At 37.7% G+C, this 20,326-nt stretch overlaps 1 protein-coding gene across 13 annotated transcripts in view; it reads left to right on the top strand.

Annotated features, from left to right (window-relative positions):
- AUTS2 (activator of transcription and developmental regulator AUTS2) overlaps positions 1–20,326 on the top strand; it is a 1,193,236-nt gene that overhangs the window by 532,860 nt on the left and 640,050 nt on the right. For all 13 annotated transcript variants that reach the window (XM_055114461.2, XM_063606264.1, XM_034964274.3 and 10 more), the window contains exon 4: positions 7,358–7,393. In XM_055114461.2, coding sequence (XP_054970436.1) covers positions 7,358–7,393 — 36 coding nt within the window. The remainder of the gene's footprint in view (positions 1–7,357; positions 7,394–20,326) is intronic.

Below are 20,326 nucleotides of genomic sequence, written 5' to 3'. Positions count from 1 at the left end.
ATTTAAAATGAATTGCAGTGGCATGATCACAGCTCACTGCAACCTTGACCTCCTGGGTTCAAACTTTTCTTGTGCCCTGGCCTCCTGAGTAGCTGGGATTATACACATGTGCTACCATGCTTGGCTAATTTTTGTATTTTTAGTAGAAATGGGGTTTCGCCATGTTGGCCAGGCTGGTCTCGAGCTCCTGGCCTCAGGTAATCCACCCTCCTCAGCCTCCTCCCAAAGCCCTGGGATTATACACATGAGCCTCCACGCTTGGCCTATTTTATTTCTGTTCTTTGTTCTTTCTTTGTTTTTCTTTTCCTTATGTCAGCTTCAACCTCACTTCTACCAAACACTTCCCAACACACTGTGGAAGTAAACTTCTTTAACGCTTTATTTAATGACTATATGAATATGACTCTTTTCACCTTTCTCTCTGAAAGAATTTTGGGTTGGGTTGTTAGTTATGAGAAGACAGAAAAATATTTAACACCTTTCAAGGGTTCAGATCTTTCAAGGAATTGAAACATCTCAGAAAATAATGAAAATGGATCAAATTCTTATGAGTCTAATGCTACACAGTTGTCTACTCTTATTATTCTGGTAGCTATTTACAGTTGAGACATTTTTTCTGCTTCTTTTTGAGATACCCCTTCTCCTACTTCAAATCTCCCCTGGTCTTTGGGTTTTTATTGATTTGTCTATACCACAGTGCCACTGTTCATCCACCCATGCCAGCATCTGTCCTATTCTTTCTTTCTTCCTCCCTTCCTTCTCTCCCTCCCTCCCTCCCTCTCTTGAAATCTTTATTGAGGTTTTATTCCATGCCAGGTTGTTTGACCAGCTACTGTTAAGGAGGAAACAGACTTGAGCCACTACCATGAATGAGCTTCCCACATTGTTATAATTAGATTAGGAAATCTAATCTCGACCTGACAAGGATTCTTGGTGTTTTATTCCTCTCTTTTTAAAAAAATCTGTGCCACATTTTCCTTTTCCTTAACAGTTTGCTTATGCCTTTTTCCATTCCTGTCCCATACATTTATGAATTCTCCTGGATATGTCAGTATTTCAGTTGCCAAGAAATGTCAATCAAATTTCTTTTATTCGTCAGGTATAGTCTGGGCATTTGAGGTTGAGTGGAGAACAAGATGAAACCTCTGCCCTCATGAAGTTTCCATTCTAGTGGGAGAGACAAATCTATTAAGAAATAGCTACTATTCTTTCTAATACAATGTTTTCTGACATAAACAATATGAAGGGCGGGAGTTTGTTGCTACTTTAACTAGTGTGATTAGATAAGGCCTTTCTGTGTAGGTGACATTAAAACTGAGGCCTAAGTAAAGAAAAGAAGGTAGACAGGTGAAGTTCTATGGGAAGAACATTCTGGGCAACAGGAACAACAAGCTTAGAGGCCCTATCAGAAGCATGTTGTGTTTGAGGGAAAGAAAAATGGCTTGTGTGGCTACAGTAGAGTGAAGTAGCACAGTGGCTGAACACGTAACTTCTAGCCCATGCTAAGGAGGCTGGGTGTTGTATTAATTTCCTGGGCTGCTTTAATGAATGACCACAAACTGTATGGCTGGAAACAACAGAAATCTATTATCTCACAGTTCTGGAGGCTAGAAATTTAACATCAGTGTGTCTTCAGGGCGACGTACCCTCTGCAGGCTCTAGGGAAGAATCCTTTTTTTCTCCTGGCCTCTGGTGCCTCCCAGTGATCCTTGGTGTTCTTGGCTTATAGATGCATCATTCCAGTCTCTTCTTTAGTTTTCACATGGTTTCTACAGCAGCCATTGGATTTACAGCCCATCCTAAATCTGTATGACCTTAATTAGGTACATCTAAAAAGACCGTATATCCAAATTATGTCATTGTATTAGACTTCTCCACAGAAACAGAACCACAGCAGAAGATAACAGAACCAGCAGAACATGATTTATTATGAGAAATTGGCTCAGTTTTGGAGGCTGACAAGTCCCAAGATCTATAATCAGCAAGCTAGAGACCCAAGAGAACCTATAGTATAACTCTAGTCTCAAGTCTGGCAGGTTTGAAACTCGTGAAGAGCTGATGTTTTTATTGTGTCTGAAAGCACAATAAAGAATTGATGTCTCAGGTCAAAGCCAGGCAAAAGGAATTCTCTCTTCTCTGGGAGAGAGTCAACCTTTTGTTCTTTTCAGACCTTCAACTGATTGGATAAGTCTCACCCATTTTAGGGAGGACAATCCAGTTTACTCAGCATATCAATATAAATGTTCAACTCATCTAAAAACATCATCACAGAAACACCCAGAATCATGTTTGACCAAATATCTGGGCACCCCGTGGCCCAGTGAAGTTGCAACATAAAATTGACCACCACAATCACACTCTGGGGTTCCTGGTAGACATAAACAGGGGGACATTGCTCAATCCATGACAGGTTATTATCTTAAAAGCCACTGGACTATGTTAAAAGGATTGGAGTTGTAGTTCTTACTTTAAAATGTTTATTTTGCCTTTGATATGAGGAACTGTCCATGAAGACGAGAGCAAGAATGAAATCAGAGGTAGAAGCCAGAAGGCTGAGATGAGAGTTGGTGACAACCTGACGTGGGCATAACAGAAGGTTGAATAATTGGTGTTGGAAGTGACGTAGCATTTTTCCCACCTGATGCTTTTATCAAGTTGTTGCTCCATTTTTACTTGATTTCTTCCAACAACTATATGCTTATTTCTCATTCAAATATATATATATATTGTGTGTGTGTGTGTGTGTGTGTGTGTGTGTGTGTGTTTGGTCGGCTATTAGTAATCTTATCTCCAAGGTACGTTTCTTTGGATTAAGATTTCAGGTTTTTAAAACACTACTGGAAGATCTGTGAATGAGCTTGTTTTGTGACCTTTGCAAGAAATTTACTTGTTCATGTGATTCCTGGCATGGTCCTTCTCCTTTTTACTCCCAAGAGAGAAAAGCATAACATGAAGGTGGGTAGCCAGGGATGTTGAACACAATTAGCGATTTGGAAGAATTTAAAAATATTCAATTTAAATTAGCCCTAGGGTCAGAACACACATTCTCACCTAGGGGTGGAGTACACATGTGTCCTGTCTGTACTCAGGGAGCTGTAACAGTAGCCATGGCCTCTCTCTGTGGATTTATAATGAATGGAGCACATCTATTTTAGATGGATAATCAATTTTGAAATCCCTTATTGTAAGTATGCTGTTAAAACAGAAATGTTAACTTCATGAGTTTAATGAGTAGCTTCGATGATAGCTTAGTGAAGAGATGGAAGGAAAGGCAAGTGGGGGGAAGTGAGAAAAGGAGAACAAGTGTTTAATGAATATCTACTTGCAGACTTGAATGTCAGCAGCAACGTTCTCCCTCCTGGAAAATGTCTTTCAACTGTGCATCCCATTATGTTCCTGCAGCCCGTGGTAGCATGAAGATTGAGACAAAGAGAGTCTTTCTAAGAAAGCTCTCCTTTACAATATAATGAGATGGAGGTGGGTAGTTTGCAGAGATTGCTGGAGCAGTGGTCAAATATGAAAAAAAAATCCAGCAGAATGAAAAGACCATGTTAAACAGGAGATGGCTTATAATGAGCCCAGAAATTGCATATCAGATAGCCAGCTGGCTAGCATTTCCTCATATCCCTGTGTTCTCATGCAAACTGCTAAAATGTTCTCCTACTCTATTTTCTCAGCCTCTTAATAGTTCTCATTTCTACCTACTGCATTGAAAATATGAATGAAATGTCAACTCTACCACTTGAAGAAATAAGAATGAAGCCCTTTTCAGCAGAAGTATTTGCCTAAACATGGATGGATATTATTTCAAATGCTTTTGAAACCAAGGAAACTTCTGTTTCTTTCTTTAAAAAAAGTCTTAACTTTCAAGTCTCAGTTTGACTCACAGCCTTTTCAGTATTCTGTGACCTCTTTTGCTATATAGTTTGGACAGACTTTGCTTGAAGTCTCCAAGCAAAAAAATGGAAGTCCTCCCTTCTTATTGGAAATTGATAGGGGAGGCTTGGCACGGCGCCTCATGCCTGTAATCCCAACACTTGGGAAGCCGACACAAGAGGATCACTTGAAGCCAGGAGTTTGAGACCAGCCTGGGCAACATAGTGAGATGCTATCTCTAGGAAAAAAAAAATAGCTGGGCACAGTATCGCATGTCTGTAGTCCAGCTACTCAGGAGGCTGAGGCAGGAGGATCACTTGAGCCCAGGAGCTTGAGGTTGCAGTGAGTCATGATCTTGATCATTAAGGAAGAGTCTTGTGAAATTGTTCAATAGTTAGGGTATTATCACCTGTCTACTTTCGTGGTTCTTTACCTTTTGGTGACTGTCTCTTCTTTGGTGACTGTGTCTTCTAAAATGAGAAAGCAGTACCAATCCCTAAATATACATCTGTCAATAACTTACAGCACATTTGAAACAATATTACTGCTGTTTCTAAACATTCCTTTTTTTTGTTTTTAGCATGATCTGTTGTTGCCTGTGTTCATATAATTTCTGTCTTGGAAAATTATTGAAGCTACCAAATATTTGCAGCTATATTTAGATATAGACTTTAGATTATAAATATATGACAGAGACTCTTTACTGGGCCTTTTGGATGCGAGACCTCAGGGATATATGATACGTGTTGTGAGCCTCAGCTGAAGTCTGACTTCCCTGTGGCTGGTAACTTCTGTTACCGATACTTTAATGGTGGGGTCCTGTTGGTGACCAGGCGTAATATCTCACTGAATACAAGGCCGTAGTCAGAATCTTGGGGTTGTAGGACTAGACAAGCAGAAGTCTCTTTATTTAATAGATGTCACTCCTGTTGAAATTCTCCAGCTATGACTGAAGGGAGTTGGCAAGTAGCCAAGAAAAATGTGGTGAAAAGGGTTTAAGAGGGGAGGAAATGTCAATGCCATGGACATTTGGCAAAGTCGATCACAAGAGGGTTTTTCTACACATGTGTTTTCTGCCGATCCTGAAATCAAAACTGAATACCATGCATCTTTTCCCTTAAAAAAAAAAAAAAAAGAGTACAGTGGGTTGGCACATGTGAATGGCTCCTGATACGAGACTCTGTATGCTTTCTAGCAAATGCTGAAACAAATTCCAGTGGACCTTTAATGTATATGGGGATCTTGTGTCTGTGTTCCCTCGTGTGTCTGTGTTTGTGTGTGCCCGTGTCTGGGGGAGGGGAGTTATAAGGCAGGGTGCTTAAATGCTTTGTTACATTATGTTAATTCCTCGGCAGTGCAATCAAATTCATGTCGTAATTAAAGCTGTCAGTTGGAAGGCAAGCCAATCGCCATGAAAACACAGCATAACAAATGAAGTAAAATGATTCTGCGTGTAGCTATACAATGCTTCGCCAGGCATGAAATTAAATAAGTAATTTGGTGTTGACATCAGAAATTGAAATGATACCCACTGTTCCCTCATTCAGTCAGACCTGCATAAACAATAGCCAGAACAAATATGCACAACAAAGCCCTCTTCTCCACCCAGCTCCCTGAGTAATGTACAATATATATGCAAAACGAGCATAACAGAGCTTTCCGAGACCTGAAGGATGTAATTTTCTTTGGTATACGATAAGATGATATGTATGTGGGGGTAGGGAAGTGGGTTTGGTGGGAGTACTTCTCTTTCTGGGATAAAATACATTTGCAGGAAGAGAAAGAAATGAAATAAACAAATCCCATGGTCTCTCTGAGTAATTCATCCTAAAATGAGTTCACTTCCCAGGGGCATGACTCCAAGCTGGTGGAGACCTAACTTGGCTTTTGCTTTCTTCTGCTGCTGCATGGAGGGCTGTGGGTGCTGGAAACAGGTGATGCTGTCATATGGCTAGTCACTGGTATGAGAAGTTGTCTCCATGACTACTGTGGATCTCCCTCCATACCATTTATGGGATTAAGAATGCAGCAGGATTTTAAAAAACTGAGTGCAGTGAGCAGGATCACACATCTATGGTGCTTCATTCCCCTGAGCTTGTGTGAAACGCTGAGATGAGGAAAGTTTTGCTTTGGGAGCTGCATTTAGGAATGCCTTGAAGCATACTGTTCTTGTTTGATGTAGATATAGTTACAGTACCATGTTTCCTCCTCAAAGAGCTTAGCATCAAGAAGAGTCACATCTGCTGTGTTTTTATAGATGTCAAATTCTCCTGAGCCATTTTTCTTATACATAATCCATCCATTCATTTATTTATACATTCATTCAATAAGTCCTTATTAAATGCATCCTGTTTGCAAGTCATTGTGTGAAGCTCTAAGAAGCAATGATGAAAAAGCTAGCTGGTTACTGCTATCTGAAGTTTCCAGAGTAGGGGGCAGGACATGTAGGCAGAAGAGCTAGCAGTGAACAGAGTAACTGTTGCATCAGGGCAGAGGTCATTTTGCTTCTGGGAAAGTATAATACCCAACCCAAGCTCATCAGGGAAGAAGCCTGGCTGGTGCAGGGATGCTTAGCTGAGACCTGCAGACCTATTCAGCATTTGCTTCATCTTCATTTCAAGCTTAATCACAAAGAGGAAGAGGATGCTAAAAATTAAATAATTTATAAAGACAGGTTTTAGGAGAAAAAAAGAAACAAAAATCAGAATCTCAGGCAAGTTTAAAATACATTTTTTTGGGGGGCTTCTTTTCCCAAACAAGTGATGCCCTGCATTCCTTTCAGAATTAACATTTTTACATTCCCTGTGTGTCAGAACTATGACAGCCTAAACTGGTAATTCTTGTGACTTAAACCCTTCAGAAAAATGGTGCTTTTCACTGCTCCTCTTGGCCCACACATTCTCTGCATTTTAGTCTACTAATTACATTTACAAAATGTCTCATTTTTGAAAAGCCCTGTGTGTGTACTAACTGGTGCCTTTAGGGAATAAACTGGCAAGTAGGTCATACACTGGAAAAGTCATCCAAACCCACTGGGCTTTTTATTTTCAAGTCAGTCTGGGCTTTTTCCTCTTGCCTGCCCCTTTGCGGCCACAAAACTGAGTAGCTTGAGACCAGGGCATTGAATGTCAGCAAGTCAGGGAGGCAAGCTGATGCGTGTCTGTTTAGTCTCAGTGCAGGGCGAAATGCCATCATTAATTCATTACCCAGCTGCCTGTCAAATAAATTGGCAATTACATCCACCGCAGAAGCTTGGAATTCAGTAAATAGCACGTTAGCATCTCTGAGTTGTTGAGAGATGTAAAGGGGAAAATTAAGCAACACGGTGTTTGTATCAGTAGCAGATGACAAGGGGCAGCATACACTGGTGATGTGATGTGGTGATGAAAAGCCTGCAAAGGGCTGGTAATGAGCTGTGTGGATTGGAACGTGTTAAAAACCATTGCTGATTTTCCACTTTTGTCTTTATGCTTTATTGCAGAGTTCAGCTCCTTCCAGCTTGGGAACAGGCTACTTCGTAAGTCTATCTCAACTTCCACATATGTGCCTTGCATTGGCATTGATTTCCTTCTATAATGAATGCTCATTGGGATATGAAAAAAAATCTGAGAATTTCTCTCTCAGTCCTAAAGAGCAGACTGATTTCCATTCTTTATTAGGAATTGTTTTATTTTTAGAAGACATAGCCTGCTGGGCCCTAGGGATCTTAAGTAAGTCCGAGGTATATACCTGGTTCCTAACGCCCAGGACATTAAGCTCCTTACCTGGCCATGTAAGGAGATACAGGGAACCCTGATCAGCTCATGCCACCATTTCTCCACAGTTACTTTTTTAGTAAGAAGTGTCATTTGGGGGATGGAATTCAGATTATGCATTGAGATAACTGATTTCTTGAATAACATCTCTTCATATACAATGAGTTGCCTTTTTTGGTGGGGAGGACGGGGAATGGAGATGGTATTTTTTAATGAATGTTTTCCCTCACAGTCTGGGTAGTTTGCCTTTAGGTTTTTCTTTCAGCAATAATTAATATACTTATTTTTGCTAAAATGCAAAGTTTATTTCTGAACCTTATTCTCTGTCCTTTGGGAAAGATGGCAGTGGGGTGACCCTTCAGGGATTATCACAATATTGTGATGATCATGAATATAAAATTCATTCTCAAACAGCAGTTGTCACTTCATTATATTTATTTATAGTGAAATTCTCCTTTCTGGATTTAGTGACCCTTTTCAAGATACAAATGAAAAAGAGTGACAAATAAGCATTATTTGTACAATAGGATAACATGTCAATGTAAAAGTCTGTTGTGATGCTTAAAGGAACCTGATTGGTGTTCTGAGTGATGAACACTGATACAGTCATGCCTCAGTATTTTCTGAGAAAATAGTGAAATCATGAAAATCAAATAAAGTGGAAAATAATTACTAATTCACTTTAGTTGCTTTTAACTTTTCTCTCCAATGCTAATTACTCTGGTTTTCTTCTGCCCACGTATTTCTCTCAATACATTTACATTAAATTTATGGAAACCAGCATCATTTCATTAATAAATGAGTATTTTCCAAGCTTAGCAAAAGTGGCATTTTCTAGATGTTGACTTTTTTTTGGTCTTAATCTGTAATAGGAGAAAAAGTATAAGGATGATTTGGACCTGCTTAATACAGTTAGCACACTTACCCTTGCTCCTACTTATTGTGGCTGAATATTCATGCTAACAGAAACAAGCAGGATACATTCAGTATCCTGCTTCAGCAGTCGAAATAACAGACGTAGCCCCATCTGGCATCTCTTCACACCAGGCTGGATGTAGGTTGAGATGCTGGAAGTAAAATCTGGAGACTGCGATATCTATTCTCTATCCAAAAGCTAAAGCCTCCCCCTTTGCTTTCTTCAGCAGAAAGAAGGCCGAAGCCACTACCTTAGTCCTTGATCACTTCTGTACTGAACATTCTAGTATATTTTTTTTTATTGTCAGTAGGATCACCCTGAAAGAAGAAAGTCATTTCTAGAAACATTGAGATTTTCATTATGCTTTTTGCAGTTATTTTTCTCTCTAGTTCCAAGAATGGTTATTTTTATTCTCTAATAATATATTCTTATGATTTAAAGAGTCTTTAATTACATGTCTATTAATAAAATGGCTTTTACAGAACATTGGATGAGTATAAAAGTTTTCTCTTATTTTGGTAAAATTGCTGGTAGACTTACTTTGCTTACATAAAAGTCTGTCGTATTATTAGCTTACATGGAGAAGATACATACCAGATGTATATTCAGCTTTCAACTATGACAAAAATGCCCTGCTAGGATGTGTTTCCAATAATGTGATTGTTATGTTATCAGAGTGCAAAATCCATTGATATTGTTGCCAAGTCCTCATGAAAAGTATCTTCTATTTCAACTTTCTTTCCAATAGTATCACATGTAATAATTTCAGATACTAACTTCCACACTGGTGAGTTTCATACTTCTAAGTGGAAATGATATGGGCACAACTTACATTAGTTCTTTGCCAACATATTATTTACACTGTGCTTTGTGATTTGTGCTGTCATAATAGCTTTTTACTTAAGCCTGTAAAGAAGGCTCAGTTTCAGGTAAGTGAAATGGTAATTTTTCAAGTCTATCCTTACTCCTCTTCAGCATGTCTTTGAAATGTGGATGGAGGGAAATCACCTGCAGAGTCCATGAGCTATTAGCGCAATTGAACCATAACATGAATTCTGGTGTAAGAAAGCTGAAGGCACTTTTAACAATCAAGAACCGTTTTCTTGAACACTTTCCCAAGCCCCAACTTCACAGACTTCCTTTGTTTCTATTTAGAGCTTTTGTCAACAGAGGTAAGATGCTGTTCATTGTGTTTGTTAATAAAATAGACACCTGAGTATATACATGTGCAGGTGTGTGTGCATGCACACACACGCACACACACCCTTAGCCAAAACCAGTATATTTTACTTTCAGTTCTTTTATCTGTAGTGATACATTCAAGGGTTTAAAGGAGAAGCCTTTGTTTTTGATCTGGTTGTATTTGTTTATATCTCCTTGGTTTTGTGTTCCAAAGATGTCTGCTTAGGTCTGTCACTTTTCCAATCCGTTTAGAAGCAGAAGATTTGAGAAATGAGAACAGCAGCTAAAATCAGTATTTACATAAGCATATTGCAAAGAATTCTTAAAGTAGACAAAATAGAGAAGGATTGGAACAAACTTTCTACATTTTTGGGAGCTTTTGAATAATGTGGGTGTTATACACACAGAGAGACACACATATATATTCATTACATACTCATGCCCAGCTCATATTCTAAATATAAATGAAAGTATAGACTAGTTGGAATCGATTTGCTTTTTTTTTTTCTTTTTTGGCAAGAGTACTAAAACTTGTTAGAGTGTGTGTAGGATTTTCTTTTTTTTTTTTGAACGTCAATGCAATGAACACATTTTCTTTTCAATTTAAATGTTTTAGGCTGTATTTTCTCCTTAAACATGTATTTGAGGTTTCAATTTGCATAGTGTATAATTAAGAACTTAGAGGCAGAATGATCTTTTAAGACTACTTGTATGACCTTGGTCCGGTTATTTTATGTCTCTGAGTCTATTTCCTTATCAATACCTACCTATTAGTGTTGCAAATATTAAATGAGATAAGATATTTTAATGAACACAGAATATCACTCTATACTACCAAATAATAAGTACTGCCTTCTGTTATTCACACAATCGTGTGTGATGGAGCAAAGTTGGTCTCATCAGGTGGCTGTGCAATGTTGTGCAAAGTAGGTTTTATAATTTGTACCTGTAGGATAGGAGTATTTTATTCTTATTATATTCTTCTTGTAGCTTTCTCAGGAGCACAGATTTTGTATTTGATCAGTTATTTACATTTTTTCTGTATGTGAACATAAAACAGGGTATTCATCCTCTGTGATTCTATATGAACATGACGATGTTGGAATGAACTGTTCTATTAGCTGTCCACATATTGTGGTTGTTCTCTGTAATTTGTCAGTTAAAGTTACTTGTGTATTTTCTTCCTCAGAAGCATTTGAAGCACTTGGAGCTTTTAAAGACTGCTTAGCAGCTTTTAGGATTGGGCTGAGAGGGAAGGAACACCTGTTCAATATATTCCACTTTTATGAACTTGTATCACATTTGCTCCTTTCTGACAAGAAAAAGAAAAATTGATGCCCTAGCATATATGAACACAGTAACTGAAATCAGTAGAATGAAAAGACCAGTGAGAACATTTCGTGTTGGCCAGTGGTCTGGTATGTCATCACAGGAAAGATCTGGACTCATTCTTTATAGCACTTGACTCCATGTGGAGTTGGGAGCTACTTTTGGGGCAACTAACCAGCCAGGCAGAACTTGATTCCTGCTGTAAGGGAAGTACAGCCTTACTTTTTTTCCAAGTGACATGTTCTGCCTTCTCTGGATAATTTTCAGCCCTCTTCCAAGTTTGAATCTAACTGTGTTAGAACCACAGCCTCAAATAGCTTGTATGCTGCTTTTGTAAACTCCAGTAATTTCTCTTAAGGATTCTCAACTAATAATTTTCATCTTCCTCAATTGGGTCACATCTAGTAATTGACATACTTTAAAGTTATCAGGGAAAACAACTCACTTCTACTCAGTGATTAAAACTGCCGCATTATGTAGTAAAGGGGAATTGTGTAGTGGTATACATCTTCAAACGGGATTTGTATAATTATTGTTTTCCTGTGCAGTTGAATTACTTAAGTTGTGTAGGTAGTGCTGGTAACAGGCAGTAGGTGCAAAATATTGACCTGTAGCTTTCCATCCAGGGTTATAAAGGTCATAGTGGGAATATTCTTTGCCCCTTTCTAAGTTTTTGACTATAAACCCTTGAAATATCTCCTGTTTTCCTTTGCTATAATTTTGTATAACTTCTTCTTTTTTCTTTTTGACAGGGTCTCACTGTGTCACCCAGGCCATAGTGCAGTGGTGTAGTCACAGCTCACTGCAGCCTCAGCCTTTCTGGGCTCGGGTGATCCTCCCACCTCAGCCTCCCCAGTATCTGGGAGTAAATGTGCATGCCACCACACCTGCCTAATTTTTGTATTTTTTGTAGAGATGGGGCTCTACCGTGTTGCCAAGGCTGGTCTTGAACTCCTGGGCTCAAGCTATCTACCCACCTTGGCCTCCCAAAGTGCTAAGATTACAGGCGTGAGCCACCATGCCTGGCTGTGTAACTTCTAAAACTGATTTGGTATTTTGTTTAACCATAGTTGCTTTTTAACCATTTTCCCATTTCCCCAGATAATACTCACCAGTGGTGCTTGCGGCTGCAACATTTATCTTGATATAACTGCCAGAAAATATCTTGCTTTTATTATTTTCCCATTGCTCTAGTATATTGACTTTGGAAACAAAAGACGTCATTCTACTCATAGCATTCTATTTTCAGTAGTGGTATTTCCATTTATAAAATATAGTAATTTTTATAAATGCCACCATGCCCAGCCACTTTTAAATATTTCTGACACATAGTATTCATTTATTTTCTGGGGGTGAATTCTTTTATTAGAACATTCAAATTAATAATTTTGTTTGGTTTGCAAGAAAACTGATGCCATCAAGGAAGATGAAAAGTTACTACACAAATTTCAACAAAGATTTCTATAATTTATAAATGAGGGCTGGGCACGGTGGCTCATGCCTATAATCCAGCATTTTGGGAGACTGAGGTGGGTGGATCACTTGAGGTCAGGAGTTCGAGACCAGCCTGGCCAACATGGTGAAACCCCATCTCTCTACCAAAAATGCCAAAATTAACTGGGCGTGGTGGCATGCACCTGTAATCCCAGCTGCTCGGGAGGCTGAGGCAGGAGAATCACTTGAACCTGGGAGGCAGAGGTTGCAGTGAGACAGGATGGCGCCATTGCACTCCAGCCTGGGTGACAAGAGCGAGAGCTCAAAAAAAAAAAAAATTTATAAATGAGGTTGAAAATTCATTTTTTAATTTAATAATCCCAGTCTCAGATGCCCTTTCATTCTTTGAATTTGCATATCTCTATAATATTTCTCTTTCAAAATTTTCTGGTTGTCTTATATATAATACCTTGTATAAGCTGATCTAGCAGTGGCTAGATAGGATCAGATTCAGGTTTGGATTTTGGCAAGGATGCCTCATAGATCATGTTGTGTGCTTCAATTAGGAGCCACATATTTAGTTCTTTATTTTTATTAATGTTAACAGCCATTGATTAGACCCAGTGTTCGTTAGGAGCTGCAAAATGGTGATGTTGCAGTTCCATCATTCTGTAAAGAGAAACATCTACCTTAACTACAGGTATTTGGTTATCCTGAGGTACAGTTAACACACTGTATTTAAATAAGAGGGTTTGAGCTCTCCAGAGAACCTATCACTATTTATAAGATTTCTTAGGGGTTTTAGTTTCAGAAGTACAGATACATCAACTTGGTGCTGACGGCAGCTCCATCCAAAGCAGAAGAAACTGTCTTCTTCCCCACTTGCCAGTACTTGCTGTGATGCTAGGAAAGGATTTTGTAATTCAAGTGTTCATTCATCACCTGTTAAGTACTTATATTTAAGATAAATAACATTAAGTATTTTAACACTTCCCCCCAAATAAAGACCCTAATCTTTGTATTTATTAGTAATTAACACTAGGTAAATTAATTTTTGGCCATTATTTATATATTGACAAAAATCTATTATAATGGAAATATTTTTGAAAATCTAAATTTTATCTAGAAATCCATGAAGGATATCCAGTTATTATTAGGGCATTTGGACTAATTGATAAGGAGTTGAGTTGGAAAACTACTCTCCAGATGGAGATTTCAATTCATTTTAACTCACAAGTATGACTTAAATATCTACTCTTAGTTCTTAAGTTGCATAACGTGTAAGCATGGCTCTCAAGTCAAAGATATGTAGCTGAATTTGAAGCAAAGCAAACTGATTGGTCTATGAGAAGTGTAAGTAGAGCACTTGGAAGTATAAAGGAGGGTCAGTTAAATGTAGCAGGCTTAAATTGTGCAGAGCTTGATGGATGTTTAGATAGTCAACAGGAAAGAAAGGGTGGAACAAGTTTGAGGCAGGGGGAGCAACAAAGACAAGAACACAGAGAAATTGCATAATAGTGTGGATTGAATTGACTGTATGATGTCTCTGGGAAAAGACGGGACTTAGATTGTCAGGGAATGTTGGTTGATTACAGGGAATGTGGGATAAAGCCAGGGAGGTAGTCGGGTGAGTGGGGAAGAGATGGTTTGTAGAGAAGGACGTCAAGTAAAGGATCAATGGCTACAATACTCTTACTTGGAGTTAGTCCCCAGAAGAGGAGATTTGAATGTAGGAAAATGGTGAGTTTGGAAGTTAGAATACGTAGTTAGAAATTTAAGTGTGTATTTAAGTGTAACTTAAAATCTAGGACATTACCAATGCCTTTGAAGCTACCTGTGTACTGTGCAGAAACATTTGGGCAAACGAAAGTTGTTGCTCTCCCTTATGGTGAAACATTGTCACATTTTAAAAATGTAACCTTCAAAATACTACCCTTAACTGTGTTTTTTCCTCCTAGTAACAAAACCAGAATCTAAGGTGCATTCTGACAGACTCCTCCATGTGGCACAGATAAACTCTTTAATTTCAAGGGCCTTAGACAGAAAATATAATTGTATTTCCCATGTCTAATTCTTACCCTTTTTTGGTCATGTTTTTGATCTGTTAACATTTTAATTGAGGGAATAGGATCAGTGAGCCAGGAGCAGACACACCTTGACTAAATGAACAGTACAAGTTAAACTGTGGTGAGAGACATTTAAACATTTGTAGAATCTCTACAACAGGATGACTTTTCCAGCACACTCTGTAGAAATTATCTTCTGCCTACACACTATGTTTAACTTCGGCTTCCTCATTCAGTACAAGGGAACTGAGAAATTTGACAAAAAATAATCAGGTGAGAAAAGATCAATTGGTGTTTCCAGTTGCAACCGATAATTTTAACCCTTTCATTTTCTCAACATTTAAATGAGGGAATAGGCTGGGTATTTTTAAACATTTGCTGTCTACAGGAATCTTTAACATTGCTGTTGCAAACTCTTTAAGGAGATAAGCGGAAAACTTAGGTGCTACTGATGGATGTGGGGAAATAGCCCTCAGCCATTATCTCTCTGTCCTCCTAACCCCCATCTCTGGCCCCTCAGATTTAGAGGGAAAAAATGATTTTGGAGAACAAAGATTTAATGAGCCACTAGGCAAGAGAGTGGCTAAAGGACCTTAATTTCTAATATTTCAAAATTTATGATTCCAGCTGCCTTACAACTAGATGTCTGCCATGTGCAACCATTGCTTGTTGCTGGCCTCACTGCCTTTCTTTGCTGTCCTTTGAGCCACAGGAATGCAAGGCCATAGTGCTGCTTAGTGAACACTGTTCTTCACTGTCAACATTGAAAGGAGTCCTGATTTCAATGGAGTGGCCGAGTCTGCTTTTGTTTGAAAGTAATGTATTTTAAAATTCATTATGAACAATAATGCAATTATTCATAATGAATAATGTTTTATATTTGCATCATTCATTTAGGGCTAGTACATAGAGATACTGAAGCTGTTGGCTTAGCCTGTTCCATAGCTAGTAGATTGATCATAGAGATGAAGCGGTAAAGGCTTTAGCACAGTGCATTGACAGTCCCAGAGGGAATGGACAGGTCATTGCCATGGAATTCTGAAAATAATTTTATCTTCATTTTCATCTTTTTTTCTGATATTGGCTTTAAGGAAGGTTGTCTTATCCTTGTTGGAGATTTCCACATTACAGAAATTTGTTGCATTTGTTGATACAAGCTATGTAAAATGACCCACAGGCAATGTCAATTCCGGAGGTTTACTCTGATTACCCACACAACCCTTATTTTGATAGATTTAACTAGCCTGGAGTTTTATTGACTATCACTCAGAATCTTTCAGATCAGAGAACTCACTCCTTTGCTTAACTACTTAAAAAATATTTTTGCTGAAATTGTAAATTAGATGCCTCACAATCCATTGCATAAGAAACTTAGAGCTTGGTGAAACACCAAGAGTATCATTTGAAAAAAGAGGTTAAAAAACACAACTGGGGCTTGTTAAAGAGGAAAAGTGGTATTTTAACTCCAAGTGTCACATTTTCCTATAGTCAGCTCTAGCAGTAAACAAGAGTTATTGGAGGCTTAGATAGTTTGAGACACTTCACTTATCTCCCAGTACTTGACTTCAGAAGCCAAACATTTCAAATGTGTTTTGCTCAGGTAAAAATGTTTATCCATTTAAAATACAATGTCATTTTAACAAAAGCACCCAGGTGACAAGCTGTTTAGATATAGCACAGTTGATAAACTGTCAGATCCTGTACACATACACTTGAAAGGACCAGCGCAGTAACACAAGGATTGGCATTATAAATCACTGTTAACAAACCTTAATTTGCTTAGTAGGCTAATGAATGATCTCCAATTTTTCTTCAGTAATTAGCTTCGCTAACAGCCATGTCAAAGGGACCTTCCTTATACTGTATTTAATCTCTGCTCTGAAATCTTTGGTGTCTAGTTTGCAGGATGAATAAAAACAAACAAAAAACATTTCGGTCTCCATTGGCGACTCCCTGGTAATAAATCCAGATGTAGGGATTGTGGCTGTTTTCAAGTAGAAACATTGCCAAAGGTGATGACTGTCTATTAGGGCTTATAAACTGTAATATAATCACAGATTTGGAATGGAGTGGTGAAGCCAGATAATTGCAGTGTTTCCTGTCTAAATGTGCTGCTGTGCGTAGTGGCCTGTGATTTTAAGGAGCTGTTAAAAATGCAGCAAGGCATAACAGCTGTGGTTCCTAGAATACTCCTAATATTTCATATGTTCATCACATCTCATAAAATCTTGCCCAGACCAACAAATGACTACTTATCTGTACAGCTGGACTGTCTTAGAAGGAAATTAGAGAAAGTGTGAATCATGTAGGTTAGCATTACAGAGACCCACCAAGAGCTCACCCAAGCCCGTGCTGTGCCATATTTCTCTTACTGCTCCTCAGAGTTCTCCCTTTCCATTTTTAGTCCCTAAAGAGAACATTTGCCTCTTACCGTTGTGAGCAGATCTTATCAATAACTTACTTTTTCCTACCTTTGTGGAAAATAGACTCAACTTTGCCAAGAGAACTTAGGGTTCTGGGGCAGAGAAATTCAGGCGAAGTTAATATCTCAACCCAAAATCAAAAAGAGACAACAAATTTAGTTCTCTTAGAATTTTTTAAAATTAATTTTTAAAATAACTTTGCAATAGAACTAGCTCTGTGATATGAAAACCTGGTTTTTCTGGGAGGAACATTAGTACTAGGACATTCTGGGAAGCAAAGGAAGCTAGTGAACCCAAAATGTTCTTTTAATCAGATATTAAACAGCTAAGCATCATGACCAAATGGAAGCCTTAAACTGCATTTGTACAGAGGCATAATAGAGTCACAAGTTGTTTTCGCCTAATTGTTTCTAAATTGCCCACTTTACTAATTTGGTAATTACAGTAGACCTATTATTTTGGTTTTACATAGGTCCGGAGTTACAGAACCTCTAGGTCAGAAGGGACTTCAGAAATCACCTTACCCAATCACCAATCTGAGACATAACTCAAAAAGTTATGTATTATTAGAGTAGGCTGACAATTTGGACTGTGACCTTGCTCATCCTGGATCCTGTCCTTCAGTTGTTATAGTTGAAAGTCACATTAATTTTTCTGCCATGCCACAGTGTTTTCTTGATGTCGGTGACTGTTTTCATATGTGATACTGTTACATCTTTTTTATCAAAAAGTCTAATGGATTCTGTCTTAAGAAGGAGCCTTTATTGAAAAATCTCTGTTGAAGTTTGTCATGGTATACTTAGTATACTTGGCTTATTACTTTAACTTATGTAGATTCTGTCATGTCATATATTGTTGTTGCTTTTAGTTCCACACTGGTGAAGATCATCAAGTGCTACAACTGTCTTTGTGGCAGTTAAATTTCAGTGCTACTAGATTTTACTCATTGCTCTTCTTGTAATGCCCCACGATTTGATATACGCTGGCTGAGTATTACAAGTCCTGTGTATTTCTTTCCATTGGTGATTCTTATCTGGAGCTTTAACAGAAATCAGACATTGTTCCTCTGTTTTGGTTATTTATAGATACATCTGGAAAGAGTTTTGAGACAACCTGTGGGCATACTTAACATACTGTACCTTTTTTCTTTGTAGCTATCCTGTACAACTGCTTTAAAAAAATTAGCTGGACATGGAGAAGTGTGGAAACCATTGTTCTGTTACACAATGGCAAAATAATTGACCATTAAAATATACCTGTGATAGACTTAGTTGTGATGTGGATGCATTCATGGTAAGCCTCTCTGAGTTATTCTAATGTATGTGAACAAGCAGTATTATGTAAAAATAGAGGAAAGGATATGCTATAAAAGAAATACAGTTTGATACAGTATTTATGTTTTAACAGATATGCTTGAGTACTTTAAATAGATAAATGAAAAAACTTTCTATTATTTGTAGTAGGTCTATGTTATACACAGTAGTGTCCTGAGAAATTCTTGAGTTGTGACATAAATATAAATTTTGAATACAGAAGGGATAAGTTCATTTTAGAAATTACTGCAAATTTTGAATTGGTAGAGCCATCAAATTTGTAAAGCTTGGGTCACATTTACTTCTGTGCATTGAGTGTCATTACATTCTGTTTTCTTTAATTTTCAAACAAAGGGTCGTACCACGCTTCTCTTTGAAGAGGCCTTTTGGTTTCAGCACATCTATGGGTATGTTGTTAACACTGTCATACCTCCAGTTAAGGAATGGTTTAGAGACTGCTTTTTCAAGTCAAGGTGCCAATTATTTCCTGCCTAAGCACTATTTTAGTGAACTCACTTTAGTCTAAAATCACTTGTTATTTATCTCAGAATGTTATTAAACAAGGATAAAATCAGTGCAAAGCCAGCTATTTATGTAAATCTTATAAAAGTTTGATTTTCTTTAGATTTTTGTGACTAACAGCATCTCAGTCTTCCTTGGACAGGGGAGTGGTTAGAGTTTGGGTTCCCTGATTCTCTCATCTTACAGCCTAAGCTAAGCCTCAATGGTTGATACTGAAGTTTTGTGACCCTCGTTCAATGTTCAGAATCTATTATTTTAGTACTTTTAGTGCGGAAAAAAAATTCTGCTTTACTTCTTTTCCTGCTGTGATGTGTACATTGTGTTATTTTCTACTGGGTGTGATTTTTGTTATCTTTTTCAGCTTCATTGACCATAATTTTACTTATTTTAATTAACATGGATCTTATTAACAGTTTTCTCTCCTGTACGTTTGTGTTTGTGACATACTCTTCACTACATACTTGAATTAAGTAATTTTATTATTTTTCATCTTTCAGCAATATGCTTATTCTTGGTTCATTTACTGTTTTGAAGCAATGGAATTACTTACATATTTTTATTTTTCCTTTTCTCTCATCTTCTGTTTTCCAACCTCTACCTCCATTTGGTCCTATAACATGATAAAAGTGCAAACATGAGCCTGAATAATAAAGGATTGCTTCACTGATTGCTAAACATATATTATAGTGCTTTAAAACTCATTTCAGGTCATCGTGGTGGCAATTAGTTTGATTACAAGCATTTAAGCTGTCACATAGAAAGCCTTCCACTTTCCTAGGGCTTAGTTTCAAATCATGAAAACTGAATGCTCTATACTTATCTATGTACACAGCTCAATTTTATTATTTTGGAAGAAAGCTATGCCTGTTACAAAGATCACTCGTAATTTCAGAACCTGGTTAAAGCCAGTGTGCAATTTTGGAGCAGAGACACAATTTTATTAAAAAATTTAAAATATGCATGTGTACATATATGTAGGTAGGGACTATCAAAAAAGATGTCAAAACCATCTATTTATTCTCATTTTTGGATACAGTACACATTACCAAGTTGTTACAATGTGGTTATTTAAATATCATTTGGGCCAGGCACAGTGGTGCATGCTTATAGTCCCAGCTGCTTGGGAGGCTGAGTTGGGAAGATCATTTGAGCCCAGGAGATCAGTGTTGGAGTGTGCTATAATCATGCCTGTAAACAGCCACTGTACTCCCATCTAGGCAATATCTCTTAAAAAAAAAAAAAGTAAAATCATGACTCTCATACATTATACAATCTACATGTTTAAACATTTTATTTAATAATGACGGAAGTAGGCAGATGTTATAACTTTTTCAAAGGTAAACCAAAAGAAAATCCACAGTTATAGATGAGGAATATTGAAATGAGTGTGTAGATGGAGGCAGAACTGGCTTCAAGGAAGTCAGCTGAGTCTCTACCTCACATGACAGAGTTTACATGATGTTAGAGAATATTTCTTTTGCATTGTTATCACTTACCTACAACTTCCAGA

This window comes from Pan paniscus, chromosome 6, assembly GCF_029289425.2.
Source record: "Pan paniscus chromosome 6, NHGRI_mPanPan1-v2.0_pri, whole genome shotgun sequence".
NCBI classification, from domain to species: domain Eukaryota; kingdom Metazoa; phylum Chordata; class Mammalia; order Primates; family Hominidae; genus Pan; species Pan paniscus.
This window is presented reverse-complemented; position numbering and strand designations above follow the sequence as displayed.